The 17,209-nt window shown below is 40.1% G+C and overlaps 1 protein-coding gene across 1 annotated transcript in view; it reads right to left on the reverse strand.

Annotated features, from left to right (window-relative positions):
• Positions 1-3,568: 3,568 nt before the first annotated feature.
• The window catches only part of CAT (catalase), a 33,811-nt gene continuing 20,170 nt past the window's right edge, over positions 3,569-17,209 (reverse strand). Inside the window, exons 3-13 of the mRNA XM_060261741.1 lie at positions 15,942-16,052; positions 14,814-14,944; positions 11,158-11,262; positions 10,679-10,804; positions 8,715-8,906; positions 8,456-8,608; positions 7,431-7,569; positions 6,405-6,535; positions 5,495-5,602; positions 4,686-4,772; positions 3,569-4,351 (exon numbers count right to left, since the gene is read on the reverse strand). Of these exons, the coding sequence (XP_060117724.1) occupies positions 4,286-4,351; positions 4,686-4,772; positions 5,495-5,602; positions 6,405-6,535; positions 7,431-7,569; positions 8,456-8,608; positions 8,715-8,906; positions 10,679-10,804; positions 11,158-11,262; positions 14,814-14,944; positions 15,942-16,052 (1,349 nt within the window). The 3' untranslated portion in view covers positions 3,569-4,285. The remainder of the gene's footprint in view (positions 4,352-4,685; positions 4,773-5,494; positions 5,603-6,404; positions 6,536-7,430; positions 7,570-8,455; positions 8,609-8,714; positions 8,907-10,678; positions 10,805-11,157; positions 11,263-14,813; positions 14,945-15,941; positions 16,053-17,209) is intronic.

The raw sequence follows: 17,209 nt of genomic DNA on the forward strand, positions 1-17,209 counted from the left end.
CGTCCCTTCCCTCCCTGTGATTCCTCCTCCTGTACTAGTAGTAAGGTGGGCCCTGTTTGCAGCCCCACACCCTGCTATGCCATAGCCTCTAAATAGGCTGCAAAGTTGGAAGGTCTGTTTTAGGTCATCCATACTGCTTACAACAGTCCTTAGCACAGAATCTGAGCCATCAGCCAGTTATCTTGTCATTTACTTGTCTAATAAAAGAAGTCACTATACAATCCTACTCACACAGTATGTCCATGATGTAGATAATAATGGCACTTTCTGCTTTAGGCCACATTTTGAAGAGCCAGGATAGAAATATTCAGAATAAATGTCACTCCTTTGTTTGCCAGCTGGCTGTTAGCAGAGCTACTGGGACTGCCAGGAGAGTCAAGGTGATGTCTGAGGTAGGCCTGGGCTCTATGTCTGCTGATGTCTATTGCTGGCTTCCTGTCCATAACAGCATAGAACTTGTGATGGGGTGGAGAAAGTGCTGTGGTCTCTCCCTGACTCACGTGTGGAGGGTGGATCATGGGACATTGTGCTGCTGCCATACGTTGATGTATGTCTTTTGGGCATGGCGAAGGCAAGAGCACTATTAGTGTGCATCATTGTTGTGACTAATGGGCAGTGGACACCAATATAACCATGGCATACGACTACTGATACAACACGGTACAATTTTGCTTAGCAATACAGAAAAACCACAATAGAGGGAATGGATTGTAATGGAACAAACTCTGACCCCAAAATGCTGCATAGTGAATTCGGTTGCCCCACTCAGTGGGAGAGTGGGATAAGAACAGAAGAAAACAAATAAATGAACACAGTTCTTTGTTCCTGTTGGTAAAGTGAGGTGGGAGAAGACACAACCCGGGGTAGAGTTAGCCCTGGGGTTCTAGATACTATCAGTCCCTGCATTAATCTAAAAATCTATTGGATAAGGAAGAACAGCTGGGAATGTATCTGAACTTCATTAACTTTCTGAGTCTTATAAACCTTAAATGCACCAGTCGAAAAAGGCTGTTTCCTAATGCTTCCCTGTTTTAACAAGGGAAAATAATACAAAAAAGGCTTGAGGCAAACGCTATCCTGCTCATAAAAGCAGATAGTATTTTTGCTCACTGAACAGAAAATGCATAAAAGAGAAGCACCCTATGTTTTGCTTAAGCAGGTGATGAAAGAAGAGCTAATAACCCATTTTCAAAAAGAGCTGATTCTAAGCGAAGCTGCACTAATTTGTGCCACTGAAGTTATCTGCCTCTTTAGCAAGATCACAGAGTCTCTTCTTGAGGCTGACTGATGTCTGGGGTCAGAAAAATGGTCAAAACAGTATCTTAAGAGTCTCTCAAAGTGCATGGATGGGGGTCACTTAATCTGGTTAAACCATCAATGACAAAAACACCTGCTACAAATGTAGCCACCTTTTTATGCCTGACATGTAAGAAGTTAAGAGTCTTGCAACACCCTAAAGGCTGTTTTGCCATGCACCTTGCTGAGCCCATCACTTGAGTCAGCTGCTTGTGACCTCAAACCCGTCCTTTGGCACCTTGGGCAATCAAGTAGATCGGCCCAGGGCTTTCTTGGTAGAAAAAGCCCAGCAGAAACTCATTTGCATATTAGGCCACACCCCTGACATCATGATTGTTTCGCACAGGACTTTTTTGTAGAATTCATCTGCATATTAGACCACACCCCCTGACACCAAGACACTGCATTCCTGTATGTTCCTACTAAAAAAAAAGCCCTGGATCTGCCTAATGAGAGGGCTGGCTCTGGAAATAATAAAGGTGGCAGCAAAAGTGAATTTACCCTGCATAAAGAAGAGAATAGCATGAATTGCAAGGGAACTCAAGGACTATCTAATTCAAAGCATAGCCCCATCCATGAGCTGGGGTATTATTTGGACAGTGGGAACAGGGATAGACAAGGATGACTTTGGACAACTGGGCCCAGCACTGGCTATTATCCAGTCAGTTTTCAAGTAGCTTCCTGCAGCCCTTCCCACATGTCAGCCCATCACAGGACAGGTGGAGTACACAGACTGCAAGCTTCTCTATGGTACACAGTTCAGATTGAAAGGAGCCAGCTGAAGACGTGCTTGGCATTTGGTAACTCTTTGCTGGTTACCTCACTTCACTTTTGCTTTTGGTCTTCAGAGGGCTGCAGGTCTCAGTCACCCCTGAAGGTGTAAAGAGCTATTGCCCATTGATGTCCAGTAAGTACAGCAGTGTGGCTGATCAGACTCCCTTTCCCCATCAAAATGGAAACAGCGAGTCACAATAATCAGTGTGGTGGTTTGTCACAATCAGTACTAAGATAAAGCTACAATTTCGTGCTGAAACTGGCATGACATTTCTTCACTGTGTTTATAATATTTCCATCAATCAAAAGTAGGCTTAAAGGTGATATGATGGGTTAATCTGGATTTAGATTTCTTTACATATCTGTTTCATCATGTGTCAGAGGAGCAGATTTGCTAAACTCCTATTTACATTGTGCTAGTTCAGTTGAATATTGGATTAAATTGAGGATTTAGGAGAGAAAACACCATACAGTGCATGCTGTCAGAATTATAATCTACTGCAATGTTTATTGCATGTATCACCTTTTGCTGCTTTGTCTGCTATCTCTATAAAACACTTCTGACATTACAGTATACTAGCCATTGGGTTTTTTATTTGCATTGTTTTCTTATTCTGAGCCACCTGGTGGGAAGGGCAGGATATAAATTCCAAATAAATAAATAAATAAATAAAAATATTCTGTAATTCTAGTCACAGGCCTCAGAAGGGGCCGGAGCTCTCCAGAAGCTCTAAACCCGATCTCCCCTTTCTATTCTGTGGGCCCCTAGGACAGAATGGAGAGATCGAGTGGCAGATGTGACACTAGAGAAAGGATTTTAAACTTTAAACCCCTTCTCTAGGGTCGTGGTGCAACCACAGTTCAATCTCTTCATATAATAGAATGGAATCCATTCTATCAAGGGGGGGAGCATCAAGGGGGGACCCCTGGGGGGGAGGTGGTACCAGCTCGGCATTAGCAGGAGGATGGTGCAGAATTGTTTTCTGTTGCCCCAGATCGGTCCAGAACCAATGGGTTGAAATTAAAATTTTCAGCTAAACTTTAGGAAGAACTTCCTGACAAAGCGGTACCTCAGAGGGGGTGGTGGTTTTCAGAGGCTAGATGACCATCTGACAGCAATGCTGATTCTGTGAACTTAGGTAGATCATGAGAGAGAGGGCAGGAAGGGTTGCATCAGTGCTTCATTCTCGTGGCCCTTTCTTACATGCCCAGGGAAATGCTGACTGCTACAATTTTCTCCAGGCCAGTTTTTGTTTTTTCCCCATCTTCTGGGCATAGAGAACAGGGGTCACTGGGGGTGGGGAGTTATTTGTGCATCATGCAGGGGGTTGGACTAGATGACCCTGGAGATCCCTTCCAACTCTATGATTCCAGCACTGGACTTGAAGACATGACCCCATGTGACTTCTTCCCAAGACTATTAGCATAGTGCAAGGTTTATAGAACGTTGCATTTAGAGTGTATTTGTAGACAAATATCACATAAAATACAGAACACATTTTTATTATAATTTTATTTTAAACATTTACATTGTAAATAAGATCCAAATCACTTTTCAAATCATCTGGTTCAAATACACTTATTAATCAATCCCGCATCTTAGCTTTAGCAAGCTAAAATTTTAGCACCACAGCACGCTAAGCTTTTACTTGCATATAATTCTTTTGCAGAAGTTATAGAAGCAGTTTTCAAAGGCATTATACAAATGACCTTAATCAATATTACACTTAATGAAACAGCAACTGCAAGTCTTAATATCTGTATTTCTTTAAATTTGCCCTAATACCAAAAAAATTATTATTGTTCATTAATTGCAGTACTGGTATCAGCTTGCTTATAAAATATATCAGAAAGATCTGTTTTCAGAATATAGATACAGAAAGAATTAAAAGAATAAAAAAGCAAAAACTACAAACATGCAAAAAGCAACCAAGTTATTGTAGAATATACTTTATTCATATGATGTAAGAATTATTGCCAGCATAGACAGATAATGTTAGAAGGCGTACGGTTATCATTCTATTAACTCTAATCACAATTGCAATCTTGACTATTTTAAGTTGAAGCTACCAGCCCAAGACAAACTTTTGCAACATTTTTGTTAACTTTTGTTAACATCTTCCACAGCTTATTTTCCAGTTGGATGGCTGTAAGTCCCATGTGACAAAGTATTTGGTAATGGGACCAACTAATGATCATTCACAGATGACGCCATTCACAAATGAGCCTTTTCCTTTGCAACAGTGTGGGATGAAGTTTGTGTATAGGTATGAATACTCTCCTAGAAACAAAGACATAATAAAAAATGGAGATAGTCACTTTTTAAAAGGCAAATTTGCATCAATTTTATTTTTCATCAGACACGATTATAAGAAATAGAATTCTTTTGAACCCCATTTGCTTAAAAATGAAAAATATTCTACTGAATAGTCTAATGTGATAATCCATCTGATAGTAGACAGCTATAGATACTTAATGTTTGCCAGTGGTATAGGATGGTAAGATTTTTTTCTTTATTCCAGTAATTCAGACAGCAGGGATTGCAATTGATCAACATGCCTTTCCTTATATTTTTATCTTTCTGGAAGTAATTTGAATAGAAACTGCTGTCATACCTTCTTGCTACTTTGAGCACTGTATTTGTCCAGGAGGGCTTGAATGCGTGCACCATAGTCTGGATGAACATCAGTAAAGTTTTTCACCTAAAATGGCAAAATAAATTTAAATAGGCAATTATTCCTTCTTCATTCTTAGCTCTTGGGCCTGCTCTCAATCATGTGGGAACATGGCACTTGATATTGATTTGGACAAGATCCAAAACTTCTGCTGACAGTTCTTATTATTAGTTTCTGAATTAATCCTTTAATCATACAGGAACATTTGATGTATGAGTTTTCTGTGAGACAGTGCAAAAGCTGAAAGTTGTTTACTGAAATATACTGAAAATATCTGAGAGAAGCTGGCACAATAAAAGTTGAAGCTGGTACAGTGCAATCTGTATCTCGATAGGAATATTGTGTTGCTTTTATTCAATGTTGTAGATTAAAGAATTGTCTTTGTGCAGCAGCTAAACAATCTTCAACTGCCAATTACCCCAGCACAAACTCTTAAAGATAATCAATTTTTGTGCCTGGAAATTTAGAAGGGGCAAGCAAACAAAAATTATCTTCCCTGAACATGTTTCAATGAACAGAAGCCCTGGGCTAGTTATTTTACTACCACTGAGACATATAATATTTGATTCTTGTATTTTAAAGTTGCAATGAATGAATCATTATATTCTTAATACCTTTTAAGCTTTGCTTCCCCTGCATACCTGAAAAAAATTACTTTTTCCTTCACACCTGGGAAAGAAGGAAAATTATCTATTATATGACTGCTGTTTATGACAGCTGTTGTTTAGAGGCCACCTAGCAACACTTACAGCTTTCTTCTGTATGAATATCTGAGCATCCTTAAGATGACCAGCAATATTCTCACAGAGCCTCTGGCGTTCATCCTCCCTCAGTACTTTGGTATAGAAGTCTCGTACCTTTATAAAAGTAAAAAAGAAAAGCATTCTTTCAATTGTGGTTAGATCTTGCACTGCATAAAAATTTAGGAATGTTTTAAAATAAAAAGTGAGTTTCCTTAGTTTCTGCCACTAAGAAATGTGACAGCAGGGATATTTATTAGGCCCATCCTTCTGGCATTAAAATCACAATTAAGGACTATGCTTTCAAGGATTTAAATGAGGTGGATCTGGTGATCTATCAGCAGAAGGTACTGGTAGATGAAAAATCCTGCCATACTCTCTTTTCCCCCACACTTTCCTCTGACCCTGGGAAAACTGATTTTCTTGGTCTCAAGACATTTATGAACATCAGTGTGGGTTGTGGTCTGTAGTGAGTAAGATGAAGGGGGCAAGGCTGCCTCTCCTCCATCAGCACAAACAGAAGTAGCCAATTTGCAATAGTTCACTGCAGTCCCCCACTTGTAGGGTGGGGTGAATCTACAAAGGTCCTTTAGCCTCAGGGATCAATTTTCCCAGGATCAGAAATAGCCAGTGGTGGGAGAGGGGCAAAAAAACCTTCTTCCGTAACAACTCTGCAGGCTCTAACCCATAAGATCCTTTGGCAGAAAAAAAAATCTGAAGATTTAATAGTGGATGGGATGACCAAAGTGCTTCAGAAGAGCACAGTTTGGAAGAAACAATGTAATTACTGCAAGATCAAACTTTCACAAAGATCATTTAAATTAGGTCTTTGATAGATGTCTCATGAGAATACTAAGATGTAATTTTCCTCATACCCAACTTCCAAACAAAGGCAGCTGGACATTTCTGCTTTGCTTACTTGAGACACATTATCGTCATTTGCGCTATTGAAACGTGTCACGTCGCCTGAAAGAAGTATACGTGTCTCCTTCAAGTCAGGCTGCTCCTCAGGACCAGTAAAACTGTTTGGATAGTAGTTTGGGGCCCCACCTAGGGGGAAAAAAAGATAGTTTTACTACTTCACAAATATTTTGTAAGTGTGTGGGGAGACAGCAGGGATAATGAAATCAAGAAAGAGGGTATCTAAAACATTTCAGCAGTGACTGATACATAGCTCTTGATCTTTGTAAAAATGCAGTGGTTTGCTGCTATAAGCATTTTTCAGTGGAAAAATGGTTCATTCCTAAGTGCACTGAAAAAAGTAACCAAACACTCTCAGTTCTGTTATTCACACAAAGTTCTGAACAAATAACTGATGATTTCATATTTGCTCTTTCCACAGGAAACAAGTTTTATTAAACCATTCAGAATTATTACCTTTTCCTTCAGATTACTTACTAGTACAGTGAAAGGTGGGGAGCATAAGCCTTGTACAGAGGTGGAATCCCACCCTTCTCCACCTTGCTTGCTCACCTGGCTACTTGATGGCTCGACAGCCCACCATACCACTGCCTGTCTGTCCCATGCAGAGGTTTCCAATTCCCCCAGAGTCATACATTCCTCCCCTCTCCCCTCCTAAAGATGGCAAGGGGGCTCTTGCTTGTAATGCCAACAGTATGAGGCTCATTCCTCCTTGCTCAGTTGCCTGCATGTCCAGGTAGCTGGTGGCTCTTGCTTCCTCTGCCTGCCGTGGCAGCTAATTTATTGAAACTGTACAATCACATTGATGCAACACTAGATGCGGTTTCTAACAGATTTTAGTGCTTGCATAATTGCCTCCTGGTCAGCATTAGTCAAGAAGAGTATGTACATCATTAAGAACCTCCAAACATGAAAAAAAAATCAAAAATATATTTAAAACATTCCTACTATGTTGTACATGCAGAAAACTCCTGCAGCTGTTGCTGAGAGTAATTTTTTTTAAAGGAAAGCATCTCAAAATTACCTTGGTTGTCAGACACACACATAAATCCATCTCTCTGGTAATTGGCCACTCGAGCTCGGTAGGGACAGTTTACTGGAATTGTAAGATAGTTGGGTCCCAGACGGTGCCTGTGAGTATCTGGATATGAGAAAAGACGACCCTAGAATAATACATAAAAGAAGCAGGAATGAAGGTAGGTAACTTTTCTTTGGGGTAGGCTGCTGCCTACCTCCTCCTATTCTGAACAATTTTAATAGTGGCTTCTTTTAATTGTTGCTCCTCCTCCTAATACATAGCAGAGAAGAATAGTTACATTCTTATGGTCACCATCAAACAAGATAAGAGCAGACCTACAGAAAAAACTATGTAGACACATTTATATGAATCATCTAACTGTACGTCTCAAGTGTTTGCTAGGAGTATCCATTTTCTGAACATATGGTCTGGCCCCGATATGCTAAAAGCGGTTGTAGAATTCCGTTTTTATTTTAATGCACAGCTTATTACTGCTAAAGCTGCTGAAAGGGTTGTGTGCTTAAAAACAGTCTGAATTCTATATTGGAAAGTCAGAGGAAGGGCATAATTATTGTTTTTATTAAACAAGTACTGATATTGCATCAGAAAAGTCATGTAGGAAAGAATTTGTTTTAATTAATTTCAGAAGAATATCAGTACTCCCCAAATTGAGTGAAAATGGAATTTCCAAAAATACATAATGATATTAAAATGTTTTTTTTAAATGCCTGCCTCTTGAGACCACCACTAACCTTTGCTAATATGCCAAGCACAGCTACTGATTAAAACTGCTCATAATCAATTTGCTTGCATAGTCAATATTTAAAAATCTGGATTATTAGCTAAACGTAAAGAATAAAAAGTGTGAGTTAACAACTGAAAATAAAATTCAACACATCAAACGAGACATACATTACCACTATTTTCATCGCAACAAGAAACATTTTAAATGGGCAAAATGAGTTGTATTACAAAAAAAACAACCAACAAAACCCAACCCCCCCCCCCCCCGAAGAGCCTGTCATGGTCACCTGTAACATTTTATCAGGGCTCGGTTCAATGCCTGGAGGCATATTGCTTGGGTCAAAAGCCATTTGTTCCACCTCAGCAAAATAATTGACAGGGTTTCGGTTTAAGATAACTTTTCCCACAGGGATGAGAGGATAATCTTTATGAGGCCAAACCTAGAAAACATAACAGAAATATTATCACAGAGCTATCTTTAGATCAACTTTCCAGATCTGCAGGAGACAGGAGTATCCAGGAGACAGGAATAGAAGATGCCTTTACCTTAGTTACATCAAAAGGATTAAATGGAAATCTCTCAGCTTGCTCAAATGTCATAACCTGGATGTAGAAACTCCACGATGGGTAGTTTCCATTAGCAATAGCATTATAGAGATCACGCAGACCATAGTCAGGATCTTCTGAAGCCAGTCTCCCTGCTTCTTCAACAGGAAGGTTTTTGATTCCCTGATCAGTCTACAAATATAAAAGACATCAGTCAGACTCGAGAAGTTCAGTTGATACTAGTAGAATAATAGAATCACAGAGTTGGAAGGGTCCTCCAAGGTCATCTGGTCCAGCCCCCAAAACAGCAAGAAAAACAGCAAGAAATATTAAATTATTGAAACCTAACTGACTCGGTGATCGTAGGCTGCATTTGAAAAGGTTTTAACAGGAAAAATCTGCTGTACAACCACAAAATGGTTGCCACAGGAAGCAGTGCCATGCATGCATGTGCACACACAAACACAGAGGAAGCAGAAGTACAGGGGAGAAGAGAGGTAATTAAAAATATGCAGGAAAAGAGGAGTGAAAGAGAATAAAGCAAACATTGTGGTGGCAGCTGCCGCTGAAAGAATGTTATTTTATCTGCATACCCAATCAGAAGCCCTGCCAGACAAAAGCCCCCTGCCAGTTTGGTGTAGTGGTTAAGTGCATGGACTCTTATCTGGAAAACCCGGGTTTGATTCCCCACTCCTCCAGATGCAACTGCTGGACTGACCTTCAGTCAGTCATAACTCTGTCAGAACTTTTCTCTCAAGAGCAGTTTCTGTCAGAGCTCTCTCAGCCCCACCTACCTCACACAAGGTGTCTGTTGTGGGGAGGGGAAGAGAAAGGAGATTGTAAGCTGCTCTGAGACTCCTTCAGGTAGTGAAGGATGGGGTATAAATCAAATCTCTTCTTCTGCTCACTTTCTAAAAACATTTGGTGGATGCCAAGAAAGTCGGCAAGTGCTGTGGCACCCTTGGGCACTACATTGGGAATCCATGCTGAAGACGTTACTATACTGGGAGAAAGCTTACATTTAATGATGTAGACACAGACATCAAAATTAAACTCCAGCCAACCATAACCCAGTAACACTAGCAGAATATTCTATTCCTACAAAATGACTGAGACTAATAAGCATTTGCAATTTTCCCTTCTTTTAAAATGGGAGCAGGTAAGTGAAACAGAGGCAGCATTATTCAGAAGTGGAATGTACTTGGGAGTAGGGGAATCCTTGCATGCTGTAAGGATTCATGAAATAAAGTGATAAAACAAGGGTTTAGAAGACTTCTTTGCTTTTCAAATGCACAAATCTATAAAGGCAAAGGGGGGGGGGGGTGAATCCAAGATATTATTGGCACTATTCAATGTGTGCGTTTATGACATCTGACAGATATAGAATCATATAATTATAGAACTGGAAGGGACCTCCAGGATTATCTACTCCAACCCCGTGCACAGTGCAGGAACTTCAGCAATACCTTCTCCCCCCCTACACACACACACATCCCCAGTGACCCCTGCTCCATGCCTAGAAGATGGCAAAACCTCCAGGATCCCTTGCCAAACTGGGCTGGAGAAAGAACTGCTGACCCCAACATGGCAATCAGCATTTCCCTGAGTGTGTAAGAAAGGGCCACGAGAACTAAGCACTGATGCAACCCTTCCTGCCCTCCATGATCTGCCTAATTCACAGAATGAGCATATATTCCACCGCACTGAAGAAAAAACTTCAGCAACAAAAGCAGAGCCAAAGGGCAATTTTCATCTTTAAATAATTGGAACATCAATTTATTACATCTAAAAGACAACATAAAATTTTCAGTATATGGGGACAAACTAAATGTCTAGTAATACAATACTACCCATTCAAAATCAGGTACAGAACCAAAAAATTAACCCGTTTGTTATCTTGATATTCCTTTTTTAACTACTAAATTTTTAGAAGGACAGTCTAAACAGGAAAGTGAAGTGATTACCTTTGCATGAAATTTGCAGTATACTGCTTTGCCACTGGCATTTATTAGTTTAAAAGTATGTGATCCATAGCCATTCATATGGCGGAATCCATCTGGAATGCCACGATCACTGAACAGGAATGACACCTAAATATAAACCAGCAGTAAATCAATACAAGTTATCCTCATTCACTGTGTTATATAAAATATTGCAAATCACAATGATTATTTTGAATGGTAGACTATTGTGTAGTTCAATCATATGCTGCAAATATAATCTATTGTTAGCATGATGCAGCTATGAGATCCCGTCCTGTGTCCATTTCCATACAAGAAAGCCTTGCTGCTTTCCAGTGCACCCTTTCTGTTGGGGGAGCACAAAAAAGAACCTCTAGCTCTTTTAAATACAGTGGATATACAAACAAAGTCATTGTATTGTGCCATTTAAGTGTGTGTGTGTGTGGGGGGGGAGAGATGGAATTAAAAAGGGCCATTCTCACCTGGTGTAGGGACTCAGGACGGAGACTCCAGAAATCCCATACCATGTCTGGATCTTTAAGATGAGTCTGTGGATTCCTCTTTTGGGTGTGGATGAAGGATGGAAACTAAATTCAAACAGAAACTGACATTTTTACTTTATTGCAATAATTAAAGAATTCTCACTCATGAGAATGACAACTGAAACAGGGAAAGCACACAATTCTTTGAAAAGATTATGAAGATAACCAGAACACTGCATTATTGGAGCCACTTGCTTGAACAGGATTTTGGGGATTACTGAAACTAATCAACTGGAGAATTAATTGTTTGTTCCCCAACACCGATTTGTGGGGGAGGATACACTCATCTGTGGGCTCTATTACACCTAGCATTGTTCCTAGATTCTCAAGTGACCATTATAACCAGAATATCTGTTACCAGCATCAGTAATACATGAACTACAGTTTGTCCTAGAAGATGATGAGCTGAATACAGACAAAAATTTCTAATGGTTGAATGGAACTTTCCCAATCCACTGATCTCCATGAAATGCTGCTCCTGAAGACCGGAGAGCCTGAGAAATTACATGAGTGAGAGTCTGCAGCAGAAAGGGAGAGTTGGTGGCAACTGCCAATTTCATCTTGATCCAACCCTAAAATAATGCTTTGGTAATCTCTGGAAATAGTACTGTAATTCCTGCTGGGTGGGTTTGAAGATGCCACTGGGAAAAAGTGGCCATCTTTAATTCTGAGAGTAAGCTGACAGAAGACACACTGAAACAAAACTGATTTCAGAAAAATGTAAATCCTTCTCCTCAACCAGAATCAGTAACCCAGGGCAGTCTACAAAATTCATGTAAACAAGTTAATATCTCAGTAATAATTACACTTTAAGCCCTACTTGCTAACAAAAAAAATTATAGAAGAAAGGCTAGAAGCAATAAAATCAACAAGAAGAATTGGAACAGTATTAATTGAAGTATCAAGTTAACAACAGAGATCAGAGCAGGATCAGTAGGTACTTAAGAAACTCTCCTGTTTGGGAAGGAAGCTGCAGAAAGAATATTTCCTGGAAGAATAAATAAGGCTTCATCTAATACAGGTAGTATATCAAATCTAGCACCACCATGCATGCATTCAAGCTTTCTTGGTGTGGTGGGGACAACTCATTTTAATCCTTATAGACCTAAACAGGCTTGGCCCTGGTTGTCTTAAGGAAATGCTTTCTGAACTATTATATTTGAAGGAGGCTTTACTGCAGGAGTTATTTTATTTGAAGACAAAGGCCTAGTTATACCTCCTCCTTGAAAACTGGCTTCCTAGAGAAGTGTGTCAAGCTAATCCCCTCCTTGCATTCAAAAAACAAATGATGGTTCATATTCCAGCAAGCCTTTGAGAGCAAAAGGAAACTAGTTTTAATTAGGCTGTAATATTTGTCTGTTATTGCATGGTCCTTGGTTCTAAAATAGTATTGCACTGAAGCTTTTTTATGTTTTATTATATTTTTCTTGTTTGAATGAAAACCCATGAGGTGCGATATCAATATGATTCAAAATATGGCTAACGTTTTTCTTAAACACTACCCCAAATGCTTTTATTAGACAGATCTTATTTTGGTATTCTTATTGGACCCTTATTTTAGTCCATTTCAGCATCATTTAACACTTAACAAAATAAACATGAATGTGAAACAATAATCCTAACATCAAGGCCAACGTTCCACTTGTGCCCTTATGATTCCCTGGAGAGAATGGATCTGAATGTGCTCATCTGTGCAGGATTATTACAGAATTTCAAGAGGAAACAAAATGCATAAAAGCCATGTCAGCCTTCAAGTGATATAGAAAACTCATCTGCTCAAGACAGGGACCTTCAGAACCTAACAATATTTGAACAAATTTCAACACATCTTATATTCATACATTAAAACCCATTTAATATTCATTTATCCTTTCTCTGATTTAATAAAGTGTTGGCCAGTGAAGGGTGGGTATCCCATCCCCTCACTTTCTTACTGGGCCTAACATTACTCCCAAGCTCTGAAGCAGTTACTGCTGGGCTGATGTGGCTCCTGAAATCCGCTGCAATAACCAATGACCATGCTGGAGGTAGGTGCATTCTGAGAAAATATGACCTCCACAATGTATTTTGCAAGAAAGTTTGTAGGAAAAATCTGCTTAGTGTCAGTGTAGCCCTGATGGGTAAGCCTCTCTCTCGGCTTGGCTTCGCGAACGAAGATTTAAGAAGGGTGCAATAGTCCACGTCTGCTGCAGGCTCGCTGGTGGCTGACAAGACCAATGCGGGACAGGCAGGTCCGGCCACAGTGGCTGCAGGGAAAAGTCTGATTTAGGGTTGGTGCTGTAGCAGTGCGATTCTTCCTCAATCTCCTTTTGTCCTCAAGACCAGCTATGCGTGCGTTCTCAAAGGAAGAGACAGCCTGGTGGATGGTGTGTCTCCATGCTTTGCGATCTGAGGCTAGGTCAGACCACTGGTGATGGTTGATGCGACAGGTGCCAAGGGATTTCTTCAAGGAGTCCTTGTACCTCTTCTTTGGTGCCCCTCTATTTCGATGGCCGGTGGAGAGTTCACCATACAGGGCAATCTTGGGAAGGCGGTGGTTTTCCATCCTAGAAATATGCCCTGCCCAGCGCAGCTGCGTCTTCAGCAGCAGTGCCTCGATACTGGTAACCTCCGCCCGCTTGAGGACTTCAGTGTTGGTCACAAAGTCACTCCAGTGGATGTTGAGGATCGTGCGAAGGCAGTGCTGATGAAAGCGCTCGAGGAGTTGCAGGTGATGACGGTATAAAACCCACGATTCGGAGCCGTAGATGAGGGTTGTCATCACAGCCGCTTTGTAAACATTGATCTTTGTGCCTTTTTTCAGATGCTTGTTGCTCCACACTCTTTTGTGCAGTCGGCCAAATGCACGGTTTGCCTTTGCCAGCCTGTTGTCAATCTCCTTGTCGATCTTGGCATCTGAGGAGATGATGCACCCCAGGTAGCTGAACTGCTGGACTGTCTTCAGAACTGATTCACCCACAGTGATGCAGGGAGGGTGATAATCTTCCTGGGGTGCAGGCTGGTGGAGAACTTCTGTCTTCTTCAGACTCACTTCTAGGCCGAATAGCTTGGCAGCCTCTGCAAAGCAGGACGTCATATGCTGCAGAGCTGATACCAAGTGGGAGACGAGTGCAGCGTCATCAGCAAACAGTAGCTCTCGGATGAGTTTTTCCATCGTCTTGGAGTGGGCCTTTAGTCGCCTCAGGTTGAACAGGCTGCCATCGGTGCGATAGCGGATGTAGACACCATCGTCATCATCTAGATCTACTGGGGAAGCCACACTTGAGAAACAGATATATAGATTCCCAGATATTATAAAATTGTATGTTCTCATTATGATGAACCTTTGTATCATGAATATCCAGTGAAAATAGTGTGATATTAATGTTATTAATTCTTTAACATCTTGGTTTATTTATATCTTAATATTGCTTAAAGACAAAATACAATGTTTTTATAAAATAATAAAAAGTCACTTGATGGTAAGCTATTCCTTAACACATGGGAACTATTTGTAATAATAATAATAATTTTTAATTTATATCCCGCCCTCCCCACCAAAGCAGGCTTGTACTTTCTTTCTGGTGACCACAAGTAGCCATTACTTCTTCACATACCAGCATTGCATCCCGGATAAAGAAGATGGGAGTGTTGTTTCCAACAAGATCCCAGTTACCATCTTCTGTATAAAATTTCATTGCAAATCCTCGAGGATCACGGACTGTATCCGCTGAACCTGATTCTCCAGCTAGGCAATAAGAATGAAAAGCAGAAACAATGAAAATTGCACAAAGCCACAACTGTGACACACAGTAAAGAGACCGTTGTCAAACACAGAACCTCTTGAATAGAAATGCGACTAACACTAGAAACAGATGTCATTTGGGACATGTGTTCTTGCTGTCAAAAATACAGCAGGGAATATATAAATCCTGGTTCAAGCCCTACCCCATCTAACTATACTGGCAATTTTATTCTGCTGTGGAAAGCATCAATTTGAAAAAGATCTCCTGTGCTGTAACTGTCCTCCACATCTTTTCCTAATGAACATTATCTTAATAGAGTTCAAGTACAGCCAATGACAGTGAGGATCACACCTGTACATTGTCATTTGCACCACTGTAAAGGAAACCTAATGAAAAGAAAGAGCACAGAACAATTACACACAATTTCCTTTCCTACCCATTGAAATTTTACAGTATGATATCCTCATTCAACATCTTTTACTACAAAAGATGAAAACCAATGCTGACAGTGTAACCAGACCCCTCCCCCCTTTTTTGCATTTTAGGAACTAAGAAGCAGAATAACTGATTATACAGCTACCCTTCTCCTTTAACATTAGTTATGTAAGGCAGAAGTGTGATAATTCTGCAACAAAATCAGAGGTCTATCCATCTTCGTATAGGCTTCACAATAACAAACATTAACCAGGCTTCCCAATAACAAACATTGACCAGTCTATGACAGAGATAAGTAGGGTGTATATTCAGAGATGCATTTAGGAAGTAGAAGATGATTTTCTTTCTACCATTCTCTATTTATTAATGTTTACTTTGTAAAAATTAGAAATGGAATTTTTTTTTAGTCAGCTTTACACATCTTATCAGTGGCTGGAACAACAGATGATATCATAACAAGTTTGCTTAGAACTATTTTTAAGAAGTCTAAAGTGACCTACTAGAAATAGAAAAGTCATACAGATGCAAATTAGAGGACGTGCACACACTTTTTAAAGGCCTTACCAACTGTGGAAAATCGGATGGCAAGTGGAGTTCTTTTTCCTATGTGCTCAAATATCTTTGCTTTGCAATATTTTGTGATATCGTGAGTCACTTCAAAATAACCAAATGCTCCTGAAAAAGTAAAAATATTACTTTTATACAAAACTGAAAAGCAGCAGAAACAAACAGTCCACAGGCCCGGAAATTTACAAAGAGCAGCAGAAATGGTAGCCAGAACACGGCACACTGGAGGTAAAACCAAGTTCTTTACTAGGGATGAGTACAAACCCATAAACAAACCTCATACATGAACGTGTATTATTATCTCATTATCTGCCTGTGACCATCCATGGAGGTTTGTGAAGTTTGTGGGAGGGTTCATGCAGCTTGAGCTCCAAAGGCATTTAAAAGCCAAAGGAGCGCACCACCAGCCCATGGCCTGACCTGAATGAGCTCTGAAGGTATTGAAATATCTTCAGAGTCCACCTCCAGGTCAGGCCAGTCCAACGAGGCTCCCACAATGAGCTCCGAAACTGGTGTACATGTGCACCCTTTAGTGGCTCCCACCTTATAGAATGGCCCACCTGTGAAGGTCAGGAAGGCTTCCATACTTTTCTGTTTCCACAAACCATGTAAAACAGAACTGTACAGAAGAACATTTTATAATAGGATTATGTTATGACAGAATGGTTCAAGGAAGGTGTTTTAACAAGAACAAGACTGTGGACTAGGCCACGGTGCATAGAATGCATTTTCTTTTTCTGGTATGTACTGTCCTGGTTCCACTGTATTGTCTACTTATATAATACCATTTTTTTCATTCCTTAACATATTGCATCTAATACTTCTGCTTTGCTTCAAATTTCTGTAATCTTGGCCCAACTACATTGCTTATCAGACATCACATTCTACTGATTGCAGTGACTTTTACTGTTTAATCTGCCTTGATTTTCAGTAAAAAAGGTGGGACTACAAATAAAGTAAATAAAAACTGAAATTATACCATACAAATTGTAACCATATTCAGTGGCTGGGTAGCAGAACAACTGAGTGCATAACTAAGTGCTCTTTGCACTGCATTATCTTCAACGGTGCACAAGTTTGGATGCACATCAAGGAATCTATTCCAGTGAAAGCAACACAGATAGTAACGACACCAGCATGCATACTTCATCTACCTTGAGTAGAATTCATGGGCTGACAAGAGGTGAAGTAGGATACTGGACTCTAAGAACATGTGCCTATGAATTTTATCTTCAGATACTAAATTTGCCCCTTATCTCACAACT

Source organism: Heteronotia binoei, chromosome 21 (genome assembly GCF_032191835.1).
Source record: "Heteronotia binoei isolate CCM8104 ecotype False Entrance Well chromosome 21, APGP_CSIRO_Hbin_v1, whole genome shotgun sequence".
NCBI lineage: Eukaryota > Metazoa > Chordata > Lepidosauria > Squamata > Gekkonidae > Heteronotia > Heteronotia binoei.